The sequence below is a fragment of the Heliconius melpomene genome, chromosome 21 (genome assembly GCF_056956725.1).
Source record: "Heliconius melpomene rosina isolate 202511_hmr_F chromosome 21, ASM5695672v1, whole genome shotgun sequence".
NCBI classification, from domain to species: domain Eukaryota; kingdom Metazoa; phylum Arthropoda; class Insecta; order Lepidoptera; family Nymphalidae; genus Heliconius; species Heliconius melpomene.
Genome location: NC_140409.1, coordinates 12,742,566 through 12,759,111, shown reverse-complemented (window position 1 = coordinate 12,759,111; position 16,546 = coordinate 12,742,566). Strand labels below are relative to the sequence as shown.

The 16,546-nt window shown below is 34.8% G+C and overlaps 1 protein-coding gene across 1 annotated transcript in view; it reads left to right on the top strand.

Annotated features, from left to right (window-relative positions):
* Positions 1–16,546, top strand: part of bma (SCY1-like protein bma) — a 123,804-nt gene that overhangs the window by 101,458 nt on the left and 5,800 nt on the right. Inside the window, exons 6-17 of the mRNA XM_085205882.1 lie at positions 6,714–6,809; positions 7,389–7,534; positions 8,649–8,779; positions 9,187–9,310; positions 11,676–11,821; positions 12,151–12,319; positions 12,584–12,833; positions 13,137–13,273; positions 14,857–15,118; positions 15,199–15,458; positions 15,606–15,674; positions 16,391–16,408. Coding sequence (XP_085062008.1) covers positions 6,714–6,809; positions 7,389–7,534; positions 8,649–8,779; positions 9,187–9,310; positions 11,676–11,821; positions 12,151–12,319; positions 12,584–12,833; positions 13,137–13,273; positions 14,857–15,118; positions 15,199–15,458; positions 15,606–15,674; positions 16,391–16,408 — 1,808 coding nt within the window. The remainder of the gene's footprint in view (positions 1–6,713; positions 6,810–7,388; positions 7,535–8,648; positions 8,780–9,186; positions 9,311–11,675; positions 11,822–12,150; positions 12,320–12,583; positions 12,834–13,136; positions 13,274–14,856; positions 15,119–15,198; positions 15,459–15,605; positions 15,675–16,390; positions 16,409–16,546) is intronic.

Sequence of the window (16,546 nt, the reverse complement as noted above, 5' to 3'; positions counted from 1 at the left end):
ACTCTCAATTTGTCGGAATCAGCTATTTTCTCAGGTGTAACTATAGATTCCAAACTGTAGTGGAATGCTCATCTGGAAGCACTTGCGGATAAACTCAGCTCTGCCGCGTTTGCAATTAAAAAAGTAAGACAAATGACGGGCGTTGACACTGCCCGACTAGTCTACTATAGCTATTTCCATAGTATTTTATCTTATGGAATGCTGCTATGGGGCAGTGCTTCAGACATAAATTCAATATTTATCCTCCAAAAAAGAGCCGTGAGATATATTTATAAACTAAGAGCGCGAGATTCTCTGCGAGATGTTTTCAAAGATGCAGGTATTCTTACAGTTGCTTCCCAATTTATATACTATAATATTCTCTTTGTCCGACAAAATATACATTGGCATAGTAAACATAGTGACAATCATACGATAGAAACGAGAAATAAAGATAAGATTGTTACTCCAAGTTTTCGCCTCCAAAAAGTTAATAAATCTTTTATGGGTCTGAGCATACGTGTACGTAATAAAATTCCACAGTGTATTCTAGATTTGCCACTTCCAAAATTTAAAATATCAGTAAAAAAAATTCTAACAAGTAATACTTATTACACTGTTCAAGAATACTTAGAGGACAAACATGTATGGAATTAATGTCTATTGAATGTAATGCAGGATAGCTGCCAACTAATGTAATAGATTGTACCATTGATTTTGAAAAGAGCAACTGTTGAGTTTCTTGCCGGCTCTTCTCAGCAGAACTGCCTTCCGAACCGGTGGTAGCTTTTTGTTCATATGTTCATTCGACGATTCAAAAGTGCTTATTATAAGTTTATTTGAATAAAGAATATTTTGAATTTGAATTTATATAAAATATTTATAAATTACGCTATATTTGGCCTATTCGGGAAATATCTGACTGGCCAGCGCTATGGGTCCCTATCCCTTCTCGAAGAAATTATTTATTTTTATTTTCATTTTCAAAGACAAAGTGCACCGTTGAGCTTCGCCAAATACGCAGTGTCTTCAATACACGCAGAAAGCGGAGAATGAAATGTCTACACACTAGGTTCTCTCTGCCTACGCCGCTATATGAAGGACATAAGCGAAGGTCGTGAAACCTTCCCTAAAAAAACTAGATAGTTACTTTCAATATAAAATTTCGGATCTCGTCTATACATAAAGTAGTGGCGCGGGGCAGAAACACAAGTGCGCGATTGTAAACGCGATTGCTTCGATCCCCACTCGAGTAAGTGAAACATTTAATAAATTTATATTTTCATTTCTTCGATTTGGTGTAAAGATAAAGTGCGGCGTTTAGTTTCGCCACTCAACACGCATGCCTCGAGAATTCGGCGGAAATAGGGACCGGAGTATGTTAACACTAAGTTCCCTCTGCGTGCGGGCTTATACGGTGTGAAGCTGATTTTTACTAATTTCGACTAACTCCTTCTTATAAATATATTAAAAGCATATATAAGTGTCATCCTTCCAGTCCTATGTCATATCTATAATTATTCCTTATCCTCTAGTTCTTTTCCCAATGCATGGCCAGCTGCTCACGTTATCCCTGTACCCAAAATATCTAACGCCACATCTTATTCCCACTTCCGTCCTATTTCTATCCTTCCGTTTCTTTCTAAAGTTCTTGAGCGTATTGTTCATCGTCAAGTTTCTCAATTTCTAGTAAAAAATGACCAATTAAGTATATTTCAGTCTGGTTTCCGTCCTGGGCACAGTACTACCACTGCCTTGCTTAAACTATGTGATGATGTTCGTTCTGGAATAGATAACAAGCAGGTCACTGTCCTAGTTTTGCTTGACTTCTCCAATGCATTTAATACTGTGGATTTTGACATTTTGCTTGCTACTCTTGAACACCTAAATATGTCCACTGACGTCATCACATGGTTCCACTCCTATCTACATAATCGCCAACAAAGTATACGTTATGATAATAAGATTTCCATTCCTTGTTACCTTAAAGCAGGAGTTCCACAGGGAGGAGTATTGTCTCCTTTGCTATTTTCAATATTCATTAACACTTTAACCAATTTACTCACTGTACCTTTTCACCTATACGCTGATGATCTGCAAATATATGTATCGTCACCTATTGACACCTTATCAGAAGCTATTGAACGGATTAATCGTAATCTTCAAACAATATTTCTATGGAGCAAAACGCATGGCTTAAATTTAAACACAAGTAAATTTCAGTATATTATCATTGGTAGTCAAAAACAAATTTCTAAACTCAGTATTACACATTTGCCAGCAGTTACTTATGATGGTACTCCTATCTGCTATAGTAATTCCATTAAAAACCTAGGTATCATTATGGATAACACCTTATCTTGGGCTTCGCAAATTTCACATGTTAGTCGTAAAATATTTGCGACGATGGGTTCTCTCAAGAGATGGAAAAATTTCCTTCCCATCAAAACAAAAATATTATTATCCACTTCCCTTCTTCTTCCTATTATTGACTATGCCGACATTTGTTACCTTGACCTTTCACAAAAACATCTAGATAAGCTTGAGCGTCTACAAAATCTCTGCATCAGATATATATTTGGGTTGAAAAAATTCGATCATATATCAGCTTTTCGTGATAAGCTTCAATGGCTAACAGTCCGGCATCGTCGATCTCTCCACGTACTATGCACACTTTATTCTATCCTTTTCCATCCCAACACTCCCCGTTACCTTAAAGAGCGCTTCACTTTCTGTTGCACCGATTCCACGCTTCAGCTCAATCTTCGCTCCAAAAGTGACAACAAATTAAAGATACCTACCTGCAACAGTGTAGGTTATATGGAATCTTTCACTGTTAAAAGTGTTATCTTGTGGAATGATCTTCCACGATATATCCGACATTCAGAATCAATTAGTATATTTAAAAAATCCATTAAGCGTTATTATTTGGCACAACAAAAAACTTTATAGTGTATGTATATATGTGTGTATTTATTATCTATATGTATATTGTGTGTATATATATAAAATATGTATTTTATTAATTATCTAACATGTATAATTATTATATGTACCCTTTTGTATATATTATAATTTGTATATATAAGTATCGTCTATGTATAATATATCAAAAATTAGTATGTTATTTATTTGTATTCATATCGCTCTTTATTACTTATGCACTATCCTGCTCTATCGTAAGTTTATGTTAGTTAAGGTTACCTGTAAGAGATCACTAATAGTGATAAGGTCGCCCTTGCATGCTACTCTATGTCTTCTGTCTTACTATTTAGTTATGTGTTGTTTATGTATGCAATAAAGAGTTTTATCTATCTATCTAAGTGATGTGTACAGATTGTGTAAACAATATTTTGATATATTCCACAAAGCTCCAGACAACGTCAGACAGTCATTTAATATTACCAAAGTGATCGGTACTTAAATTAAATTGTGAAGTTCAGTTCAGGCCGGTCGAGGAGTTGGTCGATTACTTTTACTAAATTATTAATATACAATACATAGTACAAATAAACTCTCAAATTTCGTTGAAGAAATTATGTTCATTAAATTTGTAGTGGATAAATATCTAAGTGTAATTTCCGTTTTGTTTTACAGCTACGGCGTTGTCTTGACTTTCATTTATATAAACTTTCTGTGTTTTGGATTAACATAAAACGATCTATTCAATATTCAAAGGATTTTCATATTTTTTTTAACTACTTTAGAGCAGGCAGAGGGAACCTATGTTAAGACACTCTGTTCCTCACACAAAACTTTAGGTGTTGAGTTGCAAACTCAACACCGCGCTTTATGTTGTTACCACAGCGAGAAAATGAAAATAACTGATCGCCCAGGCGTCGGTCTTCTTCTTTTTCTTCGTGTCAATGATTGGAGAATTCATATCATATTTTGCCAGTATTTAGCCACGTCGACTGTGGCGTCTGTTGCCTCCATCAGATCAGGAGAGTAAGTGTGCCATCGTTTGTGGGTCGGCGCCACAGTCACAGGGTGACTTATCACTCAGTTCGTACCCCCATCTCACGAGAAGCTCATTGCTTCGGCCAACCTGGCTCCGTAAGCGATTAAGTGACTTCCATGTAGGCCACTGCAAGTTGTAACCTGCGGGTAGGCACTCTTTGGGGGGGACAAAGCCTGAAGGCGTCGGTACCAACACTGCATTGTGTACGCTCCAACGTGCAGCTGTGCTGACGTTTCGCCCGTCTCGTCAATGCAGCTAAGACTCCGTTAACCTTGTTACCGGCAGCAATACGCCTTTCCACATCCATCTCGTATCTTCCATCTCTACTGAACATACTTCCCAAATACACCACACACACATCCACTTGTTCTATTATCTTACCATTTACACAGATCTTGCATTCCACCCTTATTTCATTTCTGTCAAAAACCAAAACCTTTATCTTACTCTCATTCAGATTTAGACTATAATTTTCAACTCGCATTCTGATGGTGCAATGACCACTGCATCATCTGCGTATAGCAGGCATTTCAAATTCAAGTCACCGACTTTCACTTCTATGTTACTTTGTTTCACTGCTTAGAGATCTAATTTCTTATATTGATCTTATATAATTTAAAAAATCAGCTTCACACTGTGTCCCGCACACAGCAGAGTACACACAGGGACCATTATATATATATATATATAACATATATATATATACATACATATATATGTATATATATATATATATGTATTTTTTTACTACTTTTTAATTACAAAATATACCTATAACAATATCTAAATATAGTTACTCTATCTATCAAGTAACCCACGGTCGTTCAACCTTAGCATAACGTCATACTGACCTGTTGCCTGTCGCCTGGATAAATTGAGTATTGGGGCATGCCAGTATGTCAGAGAAGTAAGTATATGAAAATAGATGGAATTGATTTTTTTAACTGTCGGTGTCAAGCTAATGCTACAAACAACCTTGCCACAATATCTAATTACTAAGCCTGTTTGTTCTACTTGGCACCGACTTCAAAATTATAAAATCTTTGTAAAATTATTTTTCACTTTTTATTTCGTTGTTAGAAGTCGGTTTTTCTTTTTGATAAAAAATAATTTATTATTATAAATTTTGACAACTATTTTTAAATATTGAAAAATCTATATCAGCTTTTTTTTCAGCCTCACACTGTATCCCCCATATAGCACGGGAGGCAGTATAGTGTTCCCCACGTTTCACTGAATTTTTGAGGCAATGCGTGTTGAGTGGCGTAACTCAATGCCGTGATTTGTATTGGTACCAGAGGGAAGAAATGAAAATATTAATTCATTCCCCCGATTGGGGATCGAACCCAAAACCTTCGCGTTTATAGTCACACTTGTGCCACTGCATCAAGATTTTTCTTTTCGCTTCGGGCTGTATCCCGCCGAAGAACGGTAGGCAAAGGAAAACAAAGAACTTAATATTAAGATAGTCCGTTCCCATTAAGACACTTCCGTTTCCTAATTTCCGCCGCATTTTAGGCATTGCGTGTGGAGTGGCCTGGTTGAGTTTCTTTTTCTCTAGATAAATTCTCTAGATAGGATTTCTGTTGAACAAGGATTAAATATGTTAAGATTTCAGCCAAGCTGTCTAGTTATTTCTTAATTACAGAAACTATTTTAAGCAACGTTGTCTCAATGTAAATAAGAAGATAATACACAGCCGCCTATAGTGGTATAATTTTTTCCTTTCTTTTTGAAAAATTATCAGCTTCACGCTGTATCCCGCACACAGCAGGGTAGGCAGAGGGAACCTAGTGTTGAGACACTTCATTCCCAACTTTCCGCCGAAATCTGGAGGCTTTGCGTGTTGAGTGGCAGAACTCTATGCCGCGCTTTGTCTCAATACCAGAACGAAGAAATGGAAATATCAACGTAAATAAATATTTCACTTCCTCGAGTGGGAATCGAACCCACAACCGTCGCGTTATAGTCATACCGTTAAGCCGCTGCCCCGCGATGGCCTCAAAAAAATAATAATAAAATTTCTAATTAGAAACTAAAAAAGTAATAAGTAATACAAGTTTTGAATATTTTAATTCAAAACATAAATCCCTCCAATTCAATCAATATCCTTAATTAAATTCAGAATTTACTCATGTTGATAAGAGCATGAACACCCGGCATATCTACTTCAACTGGAAGCTCTCGATCTCACACCTCCACAGTATAGTACAAGTCTATCTGACTTAAATTAAATATCTGCATTTATGTATCAAAGCAAGTAACAAGCACAATCCTATTATTGTTATTTCAATATACTTTTTAATTATATTTGGCGTTTAAGAGACGTTATGTGTTTCTAGAAAAGAAAAAAAATTATATTGAAATGGAGACTTAAAAATATTTCATTGAACACGTGTTTCATGGTTTATTAGTATTCACCCCTAAGGGTGCAAATAAGCAGGCGAAGCTGCGCGCGTCCGCTAGTTTAAGTATAAAAGTAAAGAGCCTTAAATATCATTAAGAGAGATCAATATAAAGTTTTAATTTTTTTTTTTTCGATCAATTAACTATTTAATATCTGAACAAAACGCTCTGTCTGTACATATTCATGTTAATGAGTATTTATGGTAATTATTAACGTTCATCGCCCCTATTTTTTTTCTTTTTAATGTCGTTTCTTTTGCCTCATACTTCTGTAAAATGTATACAAGCGACGCATTGGCAGAGAAAGCCTAAGAGTGCTAATACACTCCGTTCATAATATATCGACATTTTTTCTTTTTGTCTACAGAGCCAATCATCGGCCCTGATCCGACTGATGTAGTAAGCGTACCACCATGGTCCATCAAGATCGCAAAAATCTGCCAACCCTGCCTAGATTACTTGGGTAAGTTAATTTCTATTTATTTTTTTGTGAATATACAAACTACATTGCTGCATAAACTATTGTTAAAGCTTTAAAATATTGAAATAAAATGCCGAAGTGCCTTTCAGTGCTTCTTAACATCTAAGTACTCATCCGAATAAGATATTTCCCAACTTGAACTAATATGGCAAAGAACTGGCTTACTCTGAGAAAACGGCTGGCCCATCTATTTAGCTATTTAGTGTAGCATAAAATTTTTATATCGCGATTGAGGCATCCACTGAATGTTTAAATCTTTATTACTGTAACGTGAAAGCTATAGCTAAATGAATGTGATATGATAGCAATCATATCACATTCAGTTGTAAGATGATTGATATCAAATTTGAAATCATAATTGTACCACGACTTGACCAATAAAAAATAACTCCATCTCCCGGCACAGGGGTAGCCCCCTATAGAACAAAATTATCAAAATCCATCGAATCTGTAAATGTAGAGCGAACAAAAATATAGAGTACCAAACTTATTTTAAAATTGCAAATTGCAAGATGTTCATGTAGACCTAAGCAACTAACTAACTAAGAATGTTCCTCGTAGCGCCCGAAGTGCAATTGAATGCACATTGCAACATATTGTCGGACATGTTTTCTCTGGGGCTGATCATTTGCGCGCTCTTCAACCACGGCCGGCCGCTGCTGCAGGCGAACAACAACCCTGTGCTCTATCTGAGGCAGATTGAATGCGTAAGTATCGATTTATTTTTCTAAATTACACAATCGAAAATTACTAGAAATTTGTATTTTTTATTGCAAATTGTAACCAGCCAATACAATGATGTCTAACCAGCACATTACATCTAGGGTTATGGTAGAAGTCAAGTCACGGTGTTGACCACTAAATAAAAATTCCAATTTCATTTAATGATTTATGTGTGCGGCTTTATCATGATCAAATTAATAATCAATTAAACCTTTTATTGAACAATTTCAATAGAACGAGGGTTCTCAATTTGTCAGTGCTTTAACTGATATTTGAAACCCGATTTCGTGGCATTTGTAGGTAAATATTTTATACATTAATAATTTATAGTAATTTATTTTATCATTTGATCTCGGCATTCTAGATGCTCTATATTTTTTTTATGTAAAAATTATTTATACAATTAAAAAAACGGAACGTGTAACTTGTTACTTGGAATTTTAATACCCAGCACGTGTCTCTGAAACGTGCAAAAAATAGACAAAGTTTCCGCTACAATAAAAACAAATCGTTCTCAACCGTAACAATTAAGAAGATATTAGTGAAAATGTAAATAACAATCAATGTTAAAACATGTAACAAGTCCCGAACAATGTTTGAATAAATAATTGTTAGTGTTCGAACAGTAGCGATCCGGACCACTAAACGTTTTGTTAATTATACCTGCCTCCTACAGAGCGGCATCTTATCAGTGAAATTACTGAGTAAATACGAGTAGGGCGGGTACCGCTACGTGGAACGACCGACGTTTTAAGTTGATAATGCCAATTAATTTCGCAATCGAGACCAGATTAAAGGATCCTTTCATCATGCGAGGATTGCTCAGAACTCATTGTGTAGTACCAAATATAATATTTATGTAGAACCGATTACTCAATACTCACACTCACAGTGAAATATGAAATTATGCTACTTTCGTTTTTTTTTGTTGCTTTTAAATATATAAACAATGCACGATGAACAGATGAACAGCATGGATGCGGGTTAAAGATATAACTTTGAAAGTAAAAATCACAATATCTATTAATTATTAAAAAACTTGTTTTACGTAGGAAAGAAGTTTTTTAAGAAAACCTATAAAAAGTCGTATATTTGTAGTTGGACATTCAAGTAAACCAGATCCTGCCCCGCATTCCGGTAGGGCTGCAAGAAGCCGTGCAGCGTCTGCTCTCACGTGATCCTCACCCGAGGCCGTCTACTCAGCTACTGCCTCTCATCAACTACTTTAAGTAATATCAATCTTTATTCTTTCATTATTACTAATATATTTTGTTCTTTCAGAAAGCTTCATATTTTTCAGTTATAACTTTTTGGACTTATTGGTAAACATTACAAAGTAAAAATATATGTACGTATAAAAAGTATTTTTTATAATGTTACAGGTTCTGTGACTAGTCAATTTTTCAACTATATAATATTTGGAATGTCTTTCTGTAAATTTTAATTTATATTTTATTTTCATACTTAAGCTTCATCTATTATTTCTATCTTTGACACATTTTCGTATGTATTTTTACTATGTCGCTTTTAATTATTAGATATATATGACACTAGGCACTAAAACACAACAACAAGGTAATTTTACAAAAAAAGGTGGTTTTTAAAAGCAACAAAAAATTGGCGCAAATGTTAATAGATGCCAGAGCGAGCCCGCAATCCAGGCGATGCAGTTCCTGGACGTGATCACTATGAAGGATCCCGCTCAAAAAAGCCACTTCTACCGCAGTGCACTAATAGAGGCAATGCCTTTTATACCCAAGGTAACAAAGACATATAATATGTTTATAGCCCGAGCACTTTAAGTGCTTGTCTTGTCTTAGCGTTCTGAATGTTGTACGTTTACTTCTCTTATGCAAAATAAAGTCAATTGCCGATCGATTGATTTGGTTTTTTTTTTGGAATTTGTGTTGTTCAATAATTGCTAGGTCGTATTTAAGTCATTTGGTATTTAGTTAGTAATTTTCATTTCGGGAGTTTTCCAAAATAATTTTGAAAAGTTTTCCAAAATAGTTGAAAAAATATGATTTTGAAATTTTGATGATGAAATTTTTCGATTCAAGTTGCATTATTTTCTTAACTATCTATTTAGAAAGATCTAAAGATCTCCTTTAAAAGACATTTTATTAATTTGAACTAAAGAAATCTGTATATTATTACACTACACATATTAAAATCGGCTAAAAATAGACTTCCCCGATACGGTTATTCTTTTGGAGATATATCATGAATCCCTTCTAAATTGGCAAAGGCACAGCTATTTATAAAGCATTTTCTTCAAACATCTTGTTTCTGGTAACTTAGCAAGGGAGAGGTCCGTTACAAAGTTCGAGTTGACTTGAAAAGTAATTTCGCTTATAAATTTGTGCCTTGTTAGGAAATCACTTTTATTGTTTAAAGACAATATTGTCACAAAAGTTTAGTAATATTTCATAATAATATAAAAAACCAAATTTTATGAAATATTTACAAAAGTCTTTTTATATCGATCGCTTTCCTCTTCTTATCCCGCATAATGGTGCTATAGACTATAGTACTATAGACGATAGTATCTAAATCTATATTTATAGAATCGTTTACTTCGAATTCTCATTGAAATTGACTTAATATGATTTGATGAGAAAAACTCAAAAGTAACTAAAGCATGAAACACTTCCATTTTCCTGAAATAATAGTATAGAAGCTGCAAATCTGCCCTTGCGATTTGATGAATATTGAATATGCCATGCGATATACTGTATTTTTTTACTATTTATTTTTATTGAGACTCAGAATCAACAGAAAATATTAAGAAATCGGTCTAAAGAAAATATGATGTTAGTATCACAGACCAGATTAGTCTATTTTTGTGATTTTTAATTAAATCATGTGCATGTAGTTTAAATCAAATCATTTAAATAATATAAAAATATGATATTTTGACACTAATGATCATTAATATCTCATAATAATGATATATCTCTTATCTAATTTTATAATTAATATTTTTCTAATATGTATTCATATATTAAATATATTTTATGTTGTCTTTAGGTTCTTAAATATCACAAAAAGCGGCTAATCAAATCTGGCGTAACCGTAATTATAGGCGTCAACCGCATTTACGTCCTGAGACTCAACCCAATTCCCGAAGTTACCGACTAAAAATAACAATTATTTTTATTTATTTTAACAATTGGCAATTTATTTTATTTTATCATGACAAATTAATTATTATTTTTTACAAATTAATTAATATCATCATTAAATTTAACAACATTATCATTCTTTATTCGTCATTTAACAATATCAAGCACGAAATGTTAAAAGAAAATTAAAGTTCCCTATTAAACTAAAACACTTAAACAGTAATTTTCAAAAAATTTTTGTATCAACTTCTAAGCTAAGTGTCGGAGACACTTCTCCTACCCCCACTACTAACCCCCACTTCACCTTCAAAAATATTTGTTGGTAAATGTTCTTCTTACTTATATATTTGCCACCTGTTATTTTCGTAGCTATTATAAAGCTACACGATTTTCTATAATAAAGACAGCAGACATCAACAATTAGTACCTTTCACTTAAATTTTTCTCAATCTTTGAATGCCATAATCCTAAATTACTATATTATTTTGTTTAAAATTGTTTTAGTTGATTATTTTAGCAATATATTCAAAATATTGTTTGTCGCCTACGCTAACACCCCTCTGAGCTTATGCAACGTGTACGTAGTAAGTTACGAGTTTTTACAAATTTTCTATTGACACTGCTCCATCGACATCACTACTTCTGAGTATTTATTTGCTTATTCTGCTTACTTTCATTGTAGTTTGTATTAGATACTTTGGCATTGACTCTTGCTGTAGATATGTTTAAAGTTACTTCTAAATGTCTTTGCTTATTAAAATGTTAATTTTTTTAATATCTCATTTACAAGCTAGTTAAATAATAATGAAAAAAGCTCTTTCAATATTCACAGTCGATGTTTTATTTTGATTATATGCATATTTTTGCGAAAGTTCTGTAATGCGACAATAACCACAGCTATATATTTTTTTGGCGGCTGCGACCACCTCGTAGTATTGATATATATGTGTGTTAGTGGTGGACAGTAGCAAGTGGGTTTGAATTATTAACTAAATTGCAGAAACTGCGATGGCAACACGTTTGGCCTGTATTGCAACTTGAAATAAGATGTATAGAAACTTTAGAAGCAGTACTAATACCAGTTATATGGATGACTAATGAGGCGACACCTGAAGAATTTGCTTCACACGTTTTACCTGCGTTGAGGTTAGTTGTAGGACATTTCATGTTTTTTTGACAACAAGAAAGTGTAACGTAATTTTTTGAAAAACAAATCTTACAGTAAATATACGGGGATCGAAATATTTTTGCGGTTCTTTTGTCTTTTTGGTTGTTGTATGCCTGAAAATATGTTGTAAAAGATTGATAAGAGAAAGTAAAGGATGTTTTCAGTAGCTTCACTGATTTTTAACATACTCGTTGTATCTTAACATTTCTGATTCCTGAAAATATCTTTAAAATAAATTATACCATATATATTTTATTAATATGTTGTATGTTTGTATATTGTAAAGTATAAAGACTATATTATGTAGGACGGTGGACTTCGGTCACGTGATGAATTCGCCGAAGACTCAACAGGCGGCCATCACCCTGCTGGAGAACTTGCACATTGTCATGCGAAAGTGCACCAGAGAGGACGTGAATAACGAACTGATGCCGCTTCTCTATAATGCCATGGACAATAATAATAATAGCATTCAGGTTTGTTTATTTGTTGCCTAATTACTTCCATTCGAATACAGCGATAATAAGACGAGTACTTTGATCTTTCAGATCAAAGGTTTATATTAAACCACTTACAGAATGTATAAAATAATACTTATATTTCATTTCGTATAGAAGCTTTTTAGCGCTTTAATTTTTCTTATATATTATAAGTTCGTTTTTCTTTTTTTGTAAAAGTGACTATTATTTGTTACAATGGTATCATATCTATAAGAACCATAACTGCCTCTATTTTTACAGACGTCCTCTCTTATTGCCATCCAAAACATATCAGAGTTCATAACAGATAGAGCGTTGCACAACATCGTGCTGGGCAAAGTTAAGATTTTACTAGAAAAAAACCAAAGTGACGTCAAAGTCATCAGTTTAATCCTCGGGTTTTTCGAGAAAGTCCTCTTTCGCCTGGAAAGAAATCACATATTGGAAGAAGTGATTCCCACTCTCCTGTCCATGAAACTAAGCGATCCTGATATTATCACACGAGTTGTCAGTAAGTAGACGTTTTACCATTGTTGGAGCAAAAAGCACATTAGATTTAGCTTTGTGTTTATTATAATCCTGACAAACATATTAAAGAAATTGCTTATTCTAAATGCTTTTTGTTCTATCCATTTCATATTTTTAACTATTGTTATTGTTGTAAGTTGTACGAAGCGATATAAGTTTATTAGAGCAATGCGACTGTAATGCGAAATTGCAAATGATTTAATGCGAATTTGTGCTATGTATATTGCGTTGTTATTTCTTGTAGGATGAAATATTAGTATACCGGTTAAAGTGTGTTTTATTACAGAATTGTACAAGTCGATGCTTCTGGAGAGGAAGTTTGCACTCACGACCAATGTGATGGCCACAAAAATGATACCGTCTCTCGCCCCGCAGACCATCAATCCTTCTTTAAGTCTAGATCAATTTGGGACTCTAATGGAAGTAAGTTTAGAATAAAATAAATAATTTTAATTTTCAGTTGTCGTAGTTGTACCATGTACCCAGATCACGCCTGTATTCCGTGTATACCAAGTTAGACAGAGGGAACCTAGTTTTAAGACGCTCCGTTCCTCATACACCACCCAATTGGTGGGTATAGACAACCGTTGATCCGTCCATCGCGTTATACTCTGTATATAAAAATATATAGTATACTATATGTTAATAAAGATACTAAAAGTTACTATAAAAAAACGGCCTAAAACAAAACTTTCAATTTTCACGATTATGATAAGCAAAAAGTGCATGATTTTCTTCTTGTTATATAGCTTCATAATAAAAGGCCGTTGTTCCGTGAAAATGTGATCAGTGCCGATACGGAGGACAGTAACGCTGTTAGCATCAATTCTATTACCGCTCTATTTGCTTGAGACAAGGTGTATAAGCCGTCTTAGTTGCAGGACGGAGGCTTGTTTACTAATGACATATATTTAGTAAACTAGCTGGGTAGTCATATTTTTATTACGTATTGTTTTATTTCGTGGGTTAAGTATTTTGACTGGTTAGTTTTTACTATTTAGATTTTTTTTACTTCCGGTTTTATCAGTAGCAGGGTAGTCAGAAACGGAATAAAACTTGTTCTAACTATAAACGCAACGGATGTTGCGCCACTGATGGACGCCACTCAACAGGCAATGACTCGACAATTCGGCGGATCTGAAGAACGAAGTGTTAAGACACTTCGTTCTTCAGTTCCTAGTATTAAGATACTAGCTTCCCCCTATAATGTTTGAGTTTTAAAATTTTCAGTTTATTTATTTATTTATTCAGATTCACTATTGGTAATTACATAAAATCTTACAATATTACTTTATTTAATTCTAAATTGCTTATCACTTACTGCTTTTCCTTTTAAAGTGAATACCGCATGCAACATTGGAGATTAATATACAAAAGTTTTTATATTAATTATTGGTAAAAGATATACATAATGTTTAATTACATAAATTTAAAATTAATTCAATTGAAATATTAAATACATATTGTGTGCGATGTACTCTCATATACTTATGTGTGAAGTTAACAGCAGCTTGAGCTTCATCGTGTAATGTAATGAAATATATATTTTTAATGGAAGTAGTATTTAAAAAGTACTGGCGAAAAAAAAACTTTTTAAGACATACTACTGAAAATATGTGCATATTTTATATGCTATTTTATTATTTGTAGAATCAATACAAAATAACTGTGACGCAACGGTTGTGGGTTCGATCCCCACTCGAGGGAATTAATTATTATTTATTAATATGTTCATTTCTTCGCTCTGGCACCAAGGCATAAGCCCGGCGTTGAGCGCATCTCGTGCACAGCAGGGCCTTTTAAGTAGGTTTATAAATATATCAAAAATAAAATATTCTTATATCGTTAATGTATAGATGTATTCCTTACTTTTTAATCAACCTACAATTATATTGTATTTGTGTTTAATATTGCATGCATAACAAACAATATTAAAAACCACTACTTATATAAAGAAAAATAATGAATACCTGAATATATTAAAGTTTGTACAATGAATTATACAGATACTATATGACATGCTGGAAAACATCGACAAGTCTCAACGACTCAAGTTGAAACCAGATCCGGCCGCCCCGAGTCCTGAGCGCCGCGCTCTTCGCCACCAAATGAGCACTGACAATGTCACTGCTCCTCCGTTCAACATACCAAACTTGAGAGTCGAGCAACGGAAGACTTCGAGCGCTGAGGACATGGCTCGTAAGAACTCAATCACCGCCCCACCGACCACCACCACGGCTAACACTGGCAGCGTGGGGGGCTTCAAAGGTGTGTAACACTAGCTAACAAGTAACATTTGTGTGTCAAATTGTTTTTATATGAGAAATCCACGTTTACGAACATTTTAGGTACAGGAATTGGACAATGGTTCTTCGGATCCAGCAACTCCACAAACAACGACAGCAACTTCTTGCGTGTAGCGAGCGTTTTTCCGAACCGCCGTTTATCTGATAACACTCTGATGACTCCAAAGATTAAGATAGCGCCATCTTGCGCCTCGTCCCCCGGCGGCACCCCCGGAGGCACCACCGGGCTACCAACTCGCCGTCACTCCAGTATCGGGCCACAGGAGCGCCGAGGATCCGCTGTCAACCTATCACCACCAACTGTAAGTCGTTTGACTGCCACCAATGACTTCATTTAATGATTCAACACGTATCATTTGCCACTTTTAATAAATACAATATTCACCGTGATATAAGTACCTATGAGACTTGATGGTGAAGACGGGATGGTGACGGTATTATTTTGACAGGTCCACCAATACCGAGGGCGGGGCGGCTCAGGCTCGAGCCTGTCCGTGCCATCCACCTCGCATTGCGTTGTAAGTGATGTATACCGCCCAAACCCGCCTCGCAACGTGTTCCCGAATCCTATGTTGAATGTCAACTTGAACCGGCTTTCATTGATGTGGACTGTTCTCTTCTGCGGTCGGGTCTTCTTCCCATACGGACTGGGAGAGATCTCGTCATTCTCATCATCACCATCACACACGCCCATCTGCACGAACCTGGTTGGCGTCTTGTCACATGTCTCTCATTGCATCACATCGCTGTTACTAATACTTCCATTCCGACAAGGAAACTTAACCTTCAACAATAATGAAGTGGTGCATGCTGGTCATTCTGTACCTACTGTTACCGACTCGCGATGCATGACGCCTGTCACTTCGCCGCGGCGACCTTCCAGCTATCAGTGCCATGCAACCGTGCTCTTTATCATCGACTTCCCAAAGGATCCTCGTCGGTGCTGTGTTTTATATTTTATAATTGGCAATAAATTACTTTATAATTAATTGTAAAAAGTGTATTCAAAATTTATAATATAACACAATCATTTCCGTGAGATTTTCGTGAGACTGTAACGTGGAAACACTTACACATCTCAATGAAAGTATATAGACGACTCTGCTAGCGCTTACTTTATGTTTTAATAAGTGTTAAGGGAATCAGGTTAAAGTCATCATTCCATCCATCTCGTGGCTGCGGCCGAATGATAAACGCTGTCTCATATACTATTGCTATTTGTTCTTCTACGCAGCTTGCACGGAGCATGATCGTGAGTATGATTTTGTCGTTCAGTTACGACTTCTGTATTATGCCGTCACCGCATTTAGCGTCACTGTGATGTTGCCCAAATACGTTTATATTTTATACACTGACTGATAGAATTATCTAAATTAACTATTTGTAGTCC